This window comes from Phocoena sinus, chromosome 12 (assembly GCF_008692025.1).
Source record: "Phocoena sinus isolate mPhoSin1 chromosome 12, mPhoSin1.pri, whole genome shotgun sequence".
Classification (NCBI taxonomy): domain Eukaryota; kingdom Metazoa; phylum Chordata; class Mammalia; order Artiodactyla; family Phocoenidae; genus Phocoena; species Phocoena sinus.
Genome location: NC_045774.1, coordinates 48,171,792 through 48,187,413, shown reverse-complemented (window position 1 = coordinate 48,187,413; position 15,622 = coordinate 48,171,792). Strand labels below are relative to the sequence as shown.

The window sequence follows — 15,622 nt, the reverse complement described above, 5'->3', positions numbered from 1 at the left end:
TATATATATATATATATATGTTTACTTTTGGCTGCGTTGGGTCTTCGTTGCTGGGTACGGGCTTTCTCTAGTTGTGGCGAGCGGGGGCTACTCTTTGTTGTGGTGTACGGGCTTCTCATTGCAGTGGCTTCTCTTGTTGTGGAGCACGGGCTCTAGGCACGCGGGCTTCAGTAGTTGTGGCTCTCGGGCTCTAGAGCGCAGGCTCAGTAGTTGTGGCGCACGGGCTTAGTTGCTCTGCGGCATGTGGGATCTTCCCAGACCAGAGCTTGAATCTGTGTCCCCTGCATTGGTAGGCGGATTCTTAACCACTGTGCCACCAGGGAAGCCCCTCTTAGCCTCACTCTTAACTCACATTCATTATTGCCTGCTTTCTTCCAAGCATCTTCTAAGTTAAATTCCTTTACCTCACTTTTTTTTTTTAAATTATGAATTACTGTTGCTCCATTTGCTTTAGGAAGCTTTATTAAGCTTCCTAAAGCTATATTAAATGCACATGTATAAATACATAAATTGTGATTGATTATAGGATGTGTAATTATTTCTATAATTTATTTTAAAGCTAGGCACCAGATTTGGTCAGACTCTTTGGTCAGACCATTTGAACTGCTTTCGATACGGTGTTTTATTTTGCTAAGAAAAATATTGCACCTCCCAGCCCCATGTTTCACCTGTAAAGCCCTATTGTTATTTTCCGGCAGCGTCTTAGAGAGCTGACATCAAGAATTATGATGAACCTTTTATCTCAGTCTAAGACTTTATCACTTTCAGAGATGCTTACTGTACTGATACATATTATTTATTCATTCATTCATTCAGAAATAATTTATTAAGAATCTAGTATATGCTGGTCACTGTGCTAAATACCGGAGAATTATGGATTGAAAATACACCTTTTGGGCTTCCCTGGTGGCGCAGTTGTTGAGAGTCCGCCTGCCAATGCAGGGGACACGGGTTCGTGTCCCGGTCTGGGAAGATCCCACGTGCTGCGGAGCGGCTAGGCCCGTGAGCCATGGCCGCTGAGCCTGCGCTCCGCAACGGGAGAGGCTACAGCAGTGAGAGGCCCACGTACCGCAAAAAAAAAAAAAAAAAGAAAGAAAAAAGAAAAAAAAGAAAATACACCTTTGCTGAATGTGCAAAAACTTACAGTCTGGAAGGAGAAGTAAACAAGTCCACAAGTAAATGCCATACTGGCATTAGGTGCCCCAACAGGCAGAGTATAAGGAAACAGAGAGCCCAAAGGAGGGACTGATCTGGGGAGACTGCCAGAGGGACACTTGAGCTAAGTCTTAAAAGAGGTATATAGTGATGGTTGTATAACTCTAAATTGAATTGTATACCTAAATGGGGGCAGGGTGAACTTCACAGTGTATAAATTAGATCTCAAAAAAGCAGTTAAAGAAAAAAAGGTATAGAACTGGTTCAAATGTACACGAAGGGGAAAAACATCTTGGGTAGAGAGAAGAGTGTGGGCAAATGCAGGGGGGTGTGAAACAGCTCGACAAATTAGGGGGACTGCCAGTCCTCAAGTGTGGCTAGGTGGTAGGGTAGATGTTGATGGTTCAACCTCCAAAGGCCTTTTAGCAATGGGATCACAGGAGCGACTGGATCTTCATGTAATGCATGAAATCAGTCTCAATGACGTTCTGGGCACCTTCTGATGTTTTTGACAGAAGTCCCCTTTCTCTGAAAAATCTAAGGTGGAGAAGAAGCATGTAAAGAAGGAAAAACCCAGATGCCCAAGAATTTGGATAGCAACCAAGTTTTCTAGAAGTTATTTGAGTCGTCTCCCTGCCTCTCAGCAAGTTTCACTTAAAACTACCCTAGAGAGGCATCTGTTTTATACTTAAAGTTTCCTAGAGAAGCAGGTTCCAAGCGGAACGGGCTCTGGGCCAAGATAAAGCATTATTCTAAAGCCCCTTGCAAATCCAATCACATGCGGAAGGCCCCACAGGAAGCAAGATGTCCTCCCTGCCCTCTGATCTGTCTGTGCTGGTCTAACGATGCAAGACATTGACGTGAGATTCCCATTTACTCAGTTACCCAGCCCAGAATGTCCAGAGGAGGTAAAGCTCACTTACATGGCACCAGGTGATCGGGGCCTCCAGGACAATAGTAGCGATAGTTCCACTGAGCCTGTGGGGAAGGGTTGGGAGGCAGCATCTGTGCACATGCTGGATACCTCTGAGGTTCAAGCTGATGGAACTCCCTGGATCTGAGAGGCCTGGGGAGGTCCTGGGGGTAACACACGGAGGTGAGGGTCAGGGGCCTTTCCAGCTGCCTGATGCCCAGGACGTCCTGGGGCTGTGAATCATATCCCGTGTCTATCGTACGCAGGTCTGGGGCTGCTCGGTTCCTGTGGATCCGGGCCCGTGGCACCATCTCTTGGCTACTGCCCGGGGGGTCTGCTGAGGCATTAGGTAAACTTTGGTCTGATTTGTCTGAGTCATGGCCAGTGTCAGGAGAAGCTGCTGAAAGCTGAGATCCCAGCCATTGATTACGTTTTTCCATAAGTGAAAACTGATGCTCCGGGGTGAGGGCTCCAACCACAGACTCAGCCTCAGGCTCGCTGGCTGCAGAGCAGCCCAAGGGAAAATCTTTGCCGGGGTCTGGGTGTCTCCTCCAGAAGCTGTCTTCACTCTCTGCCCGGACTTTAGTGCGCAGGCAGGTGACCTGCTGGGACACAGGCTGCTGGTTTGAAAGCTTCAGGGTTGGGTGAGCGTGAGAAAAGTCTCCTGAGGAAGAGTGAAGGGTTTGAGGTGCAGACAAGTTGTTGGGTGCCACGTTCCTTGTATCTGGAGCAGGTAGCTCGGATTCTTCTTCCAGGGAATATTCTGAGAGAGGTTTCAGCAACTGACTTGGGTATGGTTCTGATTCATCAACCTCCACAGGAATGCTTCGGATCATCCTAGTTTCTGGAACAAGAGAAAACATGCCACAGCCTCAGAAGTCAGATCATTTCTTGGAGTCCCCTGCTTTATGACCTTAAGGGACCTCATTCAAGATGTGGTTTAAATTAACAGTAGAGTGACACCAATGCACTGGCAGAGCCCTGATCACGTAAAATTGTTCACTTATCCTCCAGGCAAAGGCACTAAGGCTTATTAAGATATTTTTATCTGGAAGGCGATTCAAAGAATGTGACTGGACCATTATGTGGTAGAAGTCATATACCAGCAAGGGAAAGACACAGATGAAAATCAACAGCCAAGTTTTGAGGGAGGAGAAATAATCGGAATGTGGGTTGTTTCATGTGTATTTGGAATCCATGATGAAAGAAATCTCAGTAGCGAATGTGGAATGATCTCTAAAATATACTGTTAAGTGATTAAAGAAAAGCAAGGTGCAGACCAATGTGTATACGATGCTGTTATTTTGTGTGAAAAAATAAAGAGAGGGGAATGTGTGTGTGTGTGAGCACAACTGCTTGCACACGTATAAAACATGGATGGAGGACACACAAGACATTGGTGCACTGGTTGCCTTTGAGAATGGAGCTAAGCTGAGGGGGGGGAGGGGGAGAGTTTTTACCTGCTGAAGTTTTAAACTTTTGCCCCCTGTGACTATTGCCCAATTTAAGAAAAAGATTTTTAAAGCCTGAGTTTAAAAAGCACTGGAAAAAAGGTCATAGTGACATTTTCCACTTACAACTATAGGTTATTTGGAGGGCTTAATTCCCTCTTGCACGATGCCTGCATGACCATCTGGCCTGTGATGTAGTAGCTGCACGGACAAGGCTCGCTAAACTAGCCTTTAGCCCACAGAGCAGTTAGCCCACAGTCCAGGTAATATTGGTTTTACCTATAAAAACAGAACTCTCAATCAACATAACAGAATGAGAAAGAAAATTCGTCTCCCCTTATCAGAAGATTGGTTGAGATGATGTCCCAGGATGCTTAGGCTCCAGAGGAAGCAAGGAGGCAGGTCATGGAAAAAGATGTCACAGGGTGATGACGGGAGGCCTGCAGAAGGCTCCAGAGCAGGGATAGTGGGAGTGAGGAAGTGAAAAGAACAATCCTGGCCATCTATTCCGTACAGGCCTCGTACATAGCATACCTCAAGTGCCATACAGGGAGAAGGGGTGGTGTGGGGCGGGGGTGTGTGGATTTTTAAATTCCTATTTTATCCATGTATTATTTCAACCACAAACACTCACTGAGGGCTTACTGTGCCCAAAGGCACGATGCCCATCAGTTATTGTGCTAAGACAAGTTGGAAAATTATGAATTCCCCTTCTCTTGTGCCCAGTACCCAACCCAATGGCAAGAAGACAGCACACATTTTAAAATGCTGCCCCAGGGCTTCCCTGGTGGTGCAGTGGTTGAGGGTCCGCCTGCCGATGCAGGGGATGCGGGTTCGTGCCCCGGTCCGGGAAGATCCCACATGCCGCAGAGCGGCTAGGCCCGTGAGCCATGGCTGCTGGGCCTGCGCGTCCGGGGCCTGTGCTCCGCTATGGGAGAGGCCACAACAGTGAGAGGCCCGCATACCGCAAAAAAAAAAAAAAGAAAAGAAAAATGCTGCCCCAAAGAGCAGAAGTGGGATCAGTAGTTTCCCACCAAATTTATCTTCCTGGCTTATAGAAAGAGACCTCAATCTGCCCTGCACTCCCTGCCAAATGAATGCCCTCTAACACTTCTCTGACTTACTTGGTATCAGACTTACCCATCTGCTGCAAACAACCTTTGTACCATTTTCTGGCACAACAGAAAATTCCCTCAGGCTCCAAGTCCCTGCGGGCCCTCCCTCCTTGCCTTGGTGTCCCCTGCCCCGGGCTGGCTCTTTTCTAGGCTGCTGTCTAGGCTGGGTGTACTTCCTCCCCCTTGACTCTGCAGAGGATAGACCTCATCACCTAAATTGCTTAGACCCTGTAAAAACACACAAATTTCAACCGATTTCAATTGATGAGACCTACCCAAAACACACATATTTCAACTACTGAGTATTTAAAAATGTTCACTATTGTTTTCCTTTCTTTCTTACAATTTGTCTATAGCTATGAAATTGGATATGCCATACAACATGCTCTTCAGCCGGTCAGGAAACAGAAGTATTTTCCGAAGGGCTGGCTGAGTGTTGCGTAATCTCCTGCAAGCATCTGTGGGCCCACAGCTGAATGGGGGGGGGTGGGGGGGGTGTGGTCGGGGTAAGAGTGGCAGCCAGTGAACCAGCCAGCAAGAGAACTAAATGCTGTTAGCTATTTCTTGATATGCAATTCATATTCATTTTCCACACTTCAGGTACAATTGTTTATATTCTCCCTGGGTCTTCAAATGTGAATACCTTAGAAGTGCTTCCCTAAAAAAATTAAATTAAATTTAAAAAGTTGCAAATTCTCTTCTAGCCGAGGAACCTTCAAGGACTTGGAGGAAGCTAATAAAAAGGGTGACAAATGTGGTCATCTCCGGAGTGCGGTCGGTGACTGGGAATCTGAGGTCCACCCTAGGGTGGGAATTCTAGCGTTGAAATTGGTCTGAAAATGAACAGACGGTGCCTCAGATGATAGTGAATAAACCCGGCATGGCAGTGAACAACCTTTCAGGAAAGCTATGGGATTAGTAATCTTTAAAAAACAAAATGAACTCTGATGTTTCAAATTTGTACAAATATTCAAACAGCAAATGATTACTGAACCTTACTATGTGTCCAACTCTGTGCTGTGTACCCCCTCTTCTGAGGCATAAGCTCAGTTAAAATTTTTTTACAAATGGTAATACCTACAAGTGACAAAAAACTCAAAAGGTACAAGAGGGTATATTGTGAAAGGTAAACAAAATTATTTCTTAAGACATAAAACATTATTCCTGCCTTCAAGTTGCTTGTGATCCAGCTCAAGGAAGACAACTAATACAGGAAATCAAAGGCCCTACCTCAGGGCCTTTGCACTTGCTGTGCCTTCTTCTTGGAACACTCTTCCCCCTACATATCTGCATGGCTTGATTCCTTTCTTTTTTAGGTCTTTACTCAGCTCTTGCTTTCTCAGTGAGGGCTCCCTGGTCACCCTCTAAAATTCTTACATGCTTCTTGCATTCTCTGTCTCCCTTCCCTGCTTTATCATTCTCTGTAGCAGTTATCACCACTATATATACTATAAAATGTATGTTATAAATACAAATATCTAGTACATTCCTTGTTTATTGTCTCCCCACTTCCCCAGAATGTAAATTTCATGAGGGTGTGATTTTTGACTCTTCTGTTCACAGCTGTATACCCAGCATCTAGAACTATACCTGGTACATAGTAGGTGCTCAATAAATATTTGTTGAATGAATGAATGATTGATGCCTGTTTCAGAGAGGAGACAGATCCATGTAGCTGGAAGGATCCTTGACAGTGAGGATCTCAGGCTCATGAAATGTGGCAGGGAGGATTTCAGAGTTCTTGAAATTATACCCTTCCCTCTTCCTCTCTTCCTCTCAAATATGTATTAAGTTCCACTAAGTGTCAGGCCCCGAGGCGGGCCTGGGCCATGCCTGAAGAGGTCCCACCCCCCAACGGCAGGGCTGACCTGAACCCTCACTGGCAGAATAACAGTGAGTCCACCACCCAGCGTGCTGGGACATCTGTTCTGCTTCAGACGCGAAAGCAGCTGGTCTCCTCCTGCATTCTCAGAGCTTCGTGAAGAACAGCAGAGGGTGGGGCAGGCCTGCAGTCACCACGAGGGCCCCTCCAGCCCTAGACCCCGGCCAGAACTGACAGAAAAACCCTGCCACCCTCCTAAGGGTGTCACAGAGAAAAACTACACACCGATGCCACATCAGAGGGCCTTGGGCAGATCAGTGGCTTGGGTCGGAAATGACAGTTATACTTTTTGGTCTTTTTTTTTTTTTTTTTTTTTTTTGGTGTACGCGGGCCTCTCACTGTTGTGGCCTCTCCCGTTGCGGAGCACAGGCTCCAGACGTGCAGGCTCAGCGGCCATGGCTCACGGGCCCAGCCGCTCCGCGGCACGCAGGATCCTCCCGGACCGGGGCACGATCCCGCATCCCCTACGTTGGCAGGCGGACTCTCAACCACTGCACCACCAGGGAAGCCTTACTTTTTGGTCTTTAATGTCAATATTGTAAAAAAAAATAATAATGCACGTTGAAAAAAGTTAACTCAGTATCTCATCGCTCCTAACCATTTCTAATTTCCCTGTTTTATTCCAGACCTGTCTCTATATGATGTCCAGGCAGTTGTAACCCTGGCACAGCCTGTGCTCCCATCCTTAACAGCGGGTGGCAATTGGATTTAAGTGGAAAAGCCCTGTTTTCTAGCCATGACCTAGAGGAGAAGTCTATGACCCCTGAGGGGGACAGAAGACCTGCCAGCCAGGCCCTGGTGAGCCCCAGGGCTGGCGGTGCTCTAGACAGGATGACGCTGGAAGGAATCAAGCCATGCAGATATGAAGGGAAGAGTGTTCCAAGCCGGAAGCCGGGGAGAGGCTGGAGCACGACAGCCACGTCTAGCTCATCGCTTCAAACCCCTGGGGGAAGGGAGAGGCTGGCTGGCCAGGGACCACAGGAGAGTTTCTGCTTCAGAAGCGCTTTCTGAGGCTCACAATACAGATTTCCAGGCCTCACACCTAGAGATTCTGAGGCGGGGCCAGGGCTCCCTTTTTTTGCTGTTTAAGTCCCACAGGTAAATAGGTTCTCTCATATTTTGCCAAGGGGTGTAATCTGTACAATTTGGCCATAACTATCAGAATTTTAAGATCTTATGTCCTTTGACCTAGTAATTTCATTTCCAAGAATTTCCTCTACAGAGATATGCACATATTATTTAAAACGAAGAGGCTATGAGGATAGGCAATGCAGCAATGTTTGTAACAGCAGAGACTACAAACAACCCACGCGTCCAAAAAGGTTCTGCTTTTTAAAACCTTACAATGAACACTGCATCTTTTTGACAAGACTGAGGAAGTGCTGTGTGAACTGATGTGGAACCATCTCCAAGATTTACTGTGAAGTTAAAAAAGGAAAGAGCAGAACAGTGTGTAGAGTACACCACCCTTTGTACGAGCTGAGATTGTATATGCCCACACCATCACATCCGAAAGCTGGAACAGAGGATGCCTCTGGGAAGGGAACTGGGTGACTGGGAACAGGGGCAGGAGAGGGACTTGCCTTTCAGAGCATTTTTTACCTTTTAAGTTTTGTACCAAGTGCCTGTATATCTACTTAAAAGATAAAAAAGGAAAAGGAGAAGCTCCCCCAGTGATTCTGATGTTCACAAAGATTAAGAATCAATGTGAGCGAGGCACTGCTGAGACCACCCAGGAGAGAGTGAACCGTCCCATAAAATACAAAAGACCGTTCAGCAGAGGATGGGGACATTTGTCCACGGTAGGAGTGGGTGGGACTGGGGTGGCGCAAGCTAGGAATGGAGGGCTAGTCCCAGGGCCACACAACCAGGTGAAACCGTGGTGTATGTGAGCCTGGTTCTTACTCTGATCTGACCCAAGAGACAGCAGTTTTCTTTCTCTGGAATCTCACTGCCCTTTGGACTGTGAGCTGTGGTTCCAGCTCTTAGATTCTGACCAGCATCTTTCTTCAAATCTCTCTGTCAGTTTTTCTGTCCCAGCCTCTCTCGCTTCCTTTCTGCCCTCTACCCTTCCTGCGTAGCCTGGCTTTGCAGATAAGACCTTATCCAGACATCTGTAGTTTTGACATCCCCTGTGACAATGCTCCCTGGTGTCCCATTCACAGAATTTCCTATTCATTCTCTTTCTCTCTCTTTTGCTGCCTCCAAGTCTTTGCTCATGTCTGTTCCCAGCAACCTTTCTCTCCTCCAGCACATTCTGCCTTAAATTATTAGTTTCTCAAAACAGAGCCTATCAGTCTTCGCAGCACTACCTTTCTTATCTCATCGCTCATCCCAAAGCTTCTTTTCCTCCCATCACGCCCGCCTCGCTTTCTGCAGGTCTCTTAGACCCCATCCTGGTGTGCATAGGGCACATATTCACAGATATGATGTCCACGTTCACAGTTAACTGGGGCTTCTGCCATCCAGACAGGCTTACCCTGAATAAATACATATTTCTAGGATGTGGAAAATATGCAGGACTTAAATGCACAGGCTCTAGATTCAATCTCCCCATGATTAAATTCTTTCTCTGCTAGCTGCACGATTAGACGTGTGACCTTGAGAAAATTACTTAACTTCTCTGGGCCTCATTTTTCTCATCTGTAAAGTGGGGAAAATGGGGAGGGTAAAAGAAGAAGGTGTAAATAAAGTGCTGACTGTGGGGCCTGGCCCATATCAAGCTCTCCCAAAACAATGGCTATTTTGTTATTTTTACAACAACAAGTGATTTGGCTTTAGAACTGTTTTTCTAGACAATGTTCACTTGTTTTATACCGGGACGCTAAACCTATTATATGAACCTAATGTATGGAGACCATATCTTTTTAACCAACATGTGTATTTCTGGCAGATTCGATATACGCCATCTCATCTGGTCCTTAAAACAGCTGGGTCCCAGGCGAGGTACGTGGTTTCACTTCACCATTCCTATTGTACAGAGCCGTGGGCACGTTAAATAGCTTCTCCAAAGTCACCGCCAATTCTAGCCTATAGATCTCCTACCTCTTTCCATTAAACCACATAGATCAGGCACTGGCAAACCTTTTCTGTAAAGAACCAGATAGTAAATAGTTCACATTTGTGGACCACATACCGTCTCTGTCTCATACCCTGCTTTTCAGTTAGTTTGTTTGTTCTTAAACAGCCCTTTAAAAATATAAATTCTTAGCAATAGGCAGGTACAGAAACAGACCATAGGCCACCTTTGGCTCGACAGTTGTAGTTTATCAAGTTCTGATATAGATTATGCTGAGAAATCAATATAAACCTAATGAAATGGATATACTTAAGAAACCTTACCCTTTGTTAACAATAATTGTTAATATTTGTTAAATGTTTACTATGTGTCAAATACTGTTCCAAGTGTTTTACATGTATTAACTTATCCTCTCAGCCACCCTATTTGTAGGTACTGTTGTCAGCCCCGTTTTAGGAATGGGGAAACTGAACACAGGGAGGGTAAGTAACTTTCCCAACGCCACAGGGCCAGTAAGTAGCCTAGCTAGTGTTCAAATCCAAGCAGTTCAAGCACCAGAGCCTGGGCACTGAACCCACTTGATTCTCAGCTGGGGGCACTGACTTGTACAGCTATGTGAGGGAGGGGAGAAAGGGGATGGCAGGAGCTGAGTAAACCCTAGAAGCTCCTGGAATAGATAGGTTTCAGAACCATTCACCCTGAAGCTAAGGAGGCGTGGATACATGCCACCTGTGTTTTATGAAGAATGGCCAGGCTGGAAACCTGTGATGGCTTTCCTTCACGCCATGGATGAGACTGCAGAGGCATCTTGATTTGAGAAAAGCGCTTGATTGGATCTCATTAAATTTTAATCATAAACTGAATTCTAAGTAAATTGAAAACTTGTTGACAGGGCACAAACAAAGGGTGAGGATAACTGGCGATGCATCTAGAGAGGGGATATCTCCCAGGGGACGCCTCTGAGGCAAGGATGGATGGGATTTAATGAAGGTGTTATGTCCCTGGAAGAAGACAAATAGCAGAGCAAGAAACAGAGGAAGGGCAGGAGTGAGCAGCCTGAGTAATTAATAAACCACATTACCAGCTCCTAAATGATCAAGGCTTGCTGTTACCAACTGCTTGGATTTTTAAAAAAAAGCATTCTTTGGGTCAACAATAGGGTTGAAGGGTCCTAGAGACACACAGCATGAATATTTCAGGTGGACATATTAATAAATATATAAATTTACAGCTAGGAAGATCCTCAGATGCACTTTGGACCAGGTCCTTGCAGTCAACAGATTCTCAAGGTCTTACTTCATTCTCCAGGGAGTAATTTTTTTCATAACTGTCCAAAAATTTGGGATTTAAAAAAAATCTTTAAACTCATTAATGTTCTTTGTTTACTGCCCCAACGCATGCAAACTCTCCCAACATTGGTTTGCTTAGTGGAAGTTGGTTTTGAGTGAACTGTGTGGCTCAGGTTCAAATTCCAGTGAAGAAATATTTCCAAGTTCACTTGCAGAATTTCCCAGACAGAGAAGTTCTTCCATTTGGTTTGCCAGAGGATTGGAAGCAGTGGTGAGCCCTGGAGACAAGGGAACATTTACTGGCTCTTGTTCATACCCTGCACAGTACAGCTCACAGCAGGCTGAAGGTGGTGCAGCGTGACCCGACCTGATGTGCGGAAGTTTGCTCTGCAACTCCTCTGAGCTGCTCAACTCAATGACGGGGCTAACGGGAAAGGACTGACTCCACAACGCTGGAAGCTGGTAAAAACCGTTTAGAGAACAACCTCAAACCAGCCCATGGGTTCTCTTGTTTGTTTGTTTTGTTTCAGATAATGTTTCTCTAAACAAACGTTCGTGATTCTTAATTAGGTTCAGACCCCAGAGTGAGGAAAAGACGGGGCAGAAAGGGAAAAAAATCGGCAGAGGGAGGAGAAGGGATAGAAAGGAAGAAAGGAAAATGGAAGAGAAGCAAGGAGAGTGGGAAACCTTGAAGGAAAAGTTTAAAAAACTTGTCCTTTATTGGTGGAGGAGAGAGGCTTGCTTAAACTGTGATTTTTACATATTGCTTAAACTGTGATTTTTACGTATTATAGTTGGAAGGGAAGGGAAAGAATGAATGCAGGCAAAAGGCAAGAGTGTTACAGGTAAGCTGCTGAGCTGGGAAGAATCTGGGCAGACAGCACAGAGGAGGAGGAAGGGAAATCGGAGGTGGGAGGGAGACCTGGGACCCCGCCTGGGAGTGGAAGAAGGAAAAACACTGGAACCATGAGCGCAGGAAAACAGTGAGGTGGGGAAGGGCCAAGTTTCCATCATCGCTCAGGGAGCTGCCCAGACCCCAGCCAGCCTGCGTCTTCAGGATGAAAGAAGGGGGTCAAGCAGGCTGGGGGCTCCAGTCAGTCCTGAATAGCTTGATCTCAGCTGCTTTATCAGGGAACCACGCCAAACTGGCTCAGCTCTGCGAATCACGAGGGGATGAAAGCCCACCTTCCTCCCTCAGCCAATTTACAACTTCTGGTCCCCAGGAAGGTTTGTGTACACATCTGTACACATACACATGCACACACACACACACACACACACACACACACACACACACACAGAGAGGCACAGGGTGAGCTTAACACTCAGGCATTGAAGCACATGTGGGCGAGTAGGAGGCCTGCTGGGCAAGAGACACAAGGAATGTCAAATGTCCGAGGGAGAAGGACAGCCTGGGTTTCAGGAACTAAAAATATCTCGGTGACAATGCACTAGGAAGAAACAGGAGAGGCCCAAGGGGAGAGCTTCTTGATTCTAATCCTCAGATGCTTTCTCACGGAAGGCCTGCAGGGTTGTTTTGATAAGGAACTGTGATCAAACATTAGGGGTCATTTCGTTGGATCTGAAAGGAACTTAAAGTTTAATATGGCTCCTCTGTGTGCTCTTTTTTGTTTTCCCTGCAGCAGTTGCCTGCAATGCATATGTGTTTTGAAAGGCTAATCTAAATTTTCCTGTAGCAGAAAAATGATTAGAATTCAGGATATTTCCGAGATTTCAATTCTTCTAAACGTAGATTTAATTTAGACAAACTACCCGCATAATCGATCTTTCTGAGTGCCTGCAACTATGATTCTGAATTCGTGCAACTATGACTGCCTTCTTCTCTTATTTTCAGAGCATTTGAAAATCACTAACACCTTAATCTTGAGAGAAGCAGGCTTAAATATTTTCCACCTTTACACCCTCCCAAAGTGAGTACCCCCGAGTTAAAAGCCTGCTCCCCAACATGCTTTCACTCCTAGTCAGCCCACCCCAGGCACGGAGCAGAGCAGGGGCTTCTGTCTAGTGCCACCTCATCACAAATGACACCAGATGAGGAATGACTGTGGGTGGCCTTTCTGGATCAAAGCTAGGCTGGCAGCAAATAACAGCCTGATTTCAGATAGTGGTGCATGTTATTTGAAAAGAAAAATCAGTAACTCATCACAGGTGAAACATCTTGAAATTCCTGTCCTCCCATCCCAGGGTGATAGAGAGAGCCATTTAAAAGCATGACAGGGGCTATACCAGGGCCTTGATATTCCACAGAAACAGCTGAGCAATACAGAAAGCCGTGAGTCCGTCCATCCCACACAGTGAGGGCCTGTTTGAACTGTATGGAGGGAGAGTAACAGCTCAAAAGAAACAATCAGGATTTTTTTGGAAAAGCTTAAGGATTCTGTGTGTCGGTCATCAAATAATGCGTCTGATCCTAGTCATCACCCTTACGTGGTATCTAGATGTGCTTCACAGCTTCCCTTCACCCCCCATTAAAGGCCCCACACACAGTGACTGGTCTAGCCAAGGAGTGGTTTCCAGCTCCTGCTAAGTCAGTAACGTAGCCTTCTGGAGCCAGGCTCATCTGCCAGCTCTCGGGCCTGCCTTGACTCTGTGGGCAAGTGTACGGACTGGTTCTTCCTGGGTAACCCAAATGGGACATAAACTAATTCAAGAAACCCCCTGCTTTCTCCTATTTAACTAGAGCCAAGAATAACACCTAAATTCCAGGCAGCCTCCTGCAGAGCCACGTGGCAGCCCAGCACACCACGCCCCGCTCTCAGCCTCTGACCCAGGCTATGGCTTCACCTTTTGCCTCGAGAGCAGATAAGTGAAACAAATCAGAGCAGCTTATATGGAAGAAACCCGAGCACCTACAAGGTGCTTGATAGTATACTGAGTGCTAGAGGGTAGAGAAGGATTAAGAAAGGAGTCCTTTTCCTCCAGGGACTAACTATCTCTTAGTAGCAAGAGGTAAGATGAATGTATTTGAGTAATCAGTAAACGAAACGCACTCTTCTAAGACCACCCACTATGGCTACCCCTCTGGGATCCCCATCACCCCAGCCTTATTTCGTCAGACTTTCGACATAATCTTGTTAGTTCACCACCCCACACACATTTTATTGATGAAGAAATCCAGGCCTAGGGAAACCAAAGTAAATTGCATAAGTCACAGAGCCAGCAAGGAGTGGAGGGAGAACTTGAAACCAAGTTTCTTGTCCTCTGCTTTTATTATTTATTTGGTCTCTTTTTTCCCCCGTTCATTAAAAAATATCCCCCTATGCTAAGAAATCATCTTGAACTTGAAAGTCATAGGATGCTCGATTAGCTTCTAAGATCAAATAATAGTACTTCTCCCCTGGTTTTCCTTAAACGCTCAGGCCTACTGTCCGTGCCAGCAAATGTCTGGGTCATTTGGGAGGGTGGAGGGCTGCGGGAGAGGAGCTGACAGGGCGCCACAGCCAGCACAGAGCGGAGATGAACTTCCTGGCCCAAGAACGTGGTGTTGATTTTTCTTCCCCAGAGTGAAAAAGGGATCAAGAAAACTTGGGAGTTCTCCCTCCATCTCTGCCACTGACGTGTCTGAGGCTGGAAGCCAATTCCTTAATCTGTGCCATCCCCGGCTCCCTCCCTGGAGAATGGGGCTTGTCTTCTTAATCAAAACTTGTGGGGACACTAAGTACTCAAACACAGGCGTGTGTGTGTGTGTCTCCACTCCTCAAAGAGTTAATCTTCGCTCGCCCGTCTGAAACACTAAACCACCAGCATTTTCTCACAGCAGAAATGTAGCTGTCATTTTCCCAGCCCAAGCTGGTCTCTCTGTACACAAACAAACGAAAGGTGGGGAGAGGCGGGTGGAGGAAAGTAAGGCAGCACATTTCAGTAAAGGAGAAAACTGTTTTGGGAAACAGGTCAAAAAGAAGTAAGGCGAGGCAGGTGACAACTCTGAACAACTTACCTTAGAGCCACCACGGACAAACAGACCGGGCTACGGGGTGATCGCGCTATCTCCTTCTTGGGTCACTCCACCTTGGGTCGCGCCGGGCCTCCCTCCACCCTCTCCCGGCCCAGGTAAAGCCGGAACAGGCTCCGAAGCAGGAAGTGGAAGTTGTATGCAAATTTCTACCGAGGCTAGGAAGCCTCGGCTCAAAAATCTCCCTGTGGGCAGTGAATCAACAGCCGCTGAGAAGTCACTTTATTTCTTAAAACAGAAACCTCCTTCATTCACTAGAAAAGGCCACTGGCCAATTAGGCTGCATTTTTCTTTTTTAACCACCCAGCTAAGTAACTGCTGAGGAATGTTCCCACTGCCCTGGACCTCAGCGTCGTCGTTGTCCTGGTACCCTGGCCTGAGACGGTGCCTGGGGAGCGGATTGAACTTGGGTGTTAAGATCGGTTATTCATTAGCAGCTCCAGAGGAGGAAACTGGGGGCAGATCATGGGGAGGAGTATGAAGCAGAAACTTCTTACTGTCTCTAACTGCATTTGCTGCTCTTAATCACAAAGGGAGGACTCACTGTCCATCCCCCTACCCACACAAACACGCACAGACGCACACACACAGGCACACACGCACACACACACACCCTGCCCCATCCACAGGCATGAAAAAGTGACTAGTTTTGAGAACCACCCCCCGCCCCTGACACACACACACAGCCCTCCTCTGGCTGCATTTTTCACATACTCAAGTTTATTTCCTCACCTATCCTTCTCCTTGCTTAATCAGTGCCTACAGAGTTTATTGCCAAAGGAGATGCTAGAAACAGGATGACCAGACGGCAGACTGTAATGGAGC

General features: G+C 46.5%; 1 protein-coding gene across 6 annotated transcripts in view; it reads right to left on the bottom strand.

Moving 5' to 3' along the window:
- Nucleotides 1-15,296, bottom strand: part of TRAF3IP2 (TRAF3 interacting protein 2) — a 41,350-nt gene extending 26,054 nt beyond the window's left edge. For 2 of the 6 annotated variants that reach the window (XM_032650687.1, XM_032650686.1), the window contains exons 1-2: nucleotides 14,783-15,016; nucleotides 2,079-2,912 (exon numbers count right to left, since the gene is read on the bottom strand). In XM_032650687.1, the coding sequence (XP_032506578.1) occupies nucleotides 2,079-2,170 (92 nt within the window). In that variant the 5' untranslated portion in view covers nucleotides 2,171-2,912; nucleotides 14,783-15,016. Of the gene's footprint in view, nucleotides 1-2,078; nucleotides 2,913-14,782 lie in introns of all 6 variants that reach the window. The other 4 variants (XR_004352455.1, XR_004352454.1, XM_032650684.1 and 1 more) reach the window with 4 other exon arrangements.
- Nucleotides 15,297-15,622: the final 326 nt, after the last annotated feature.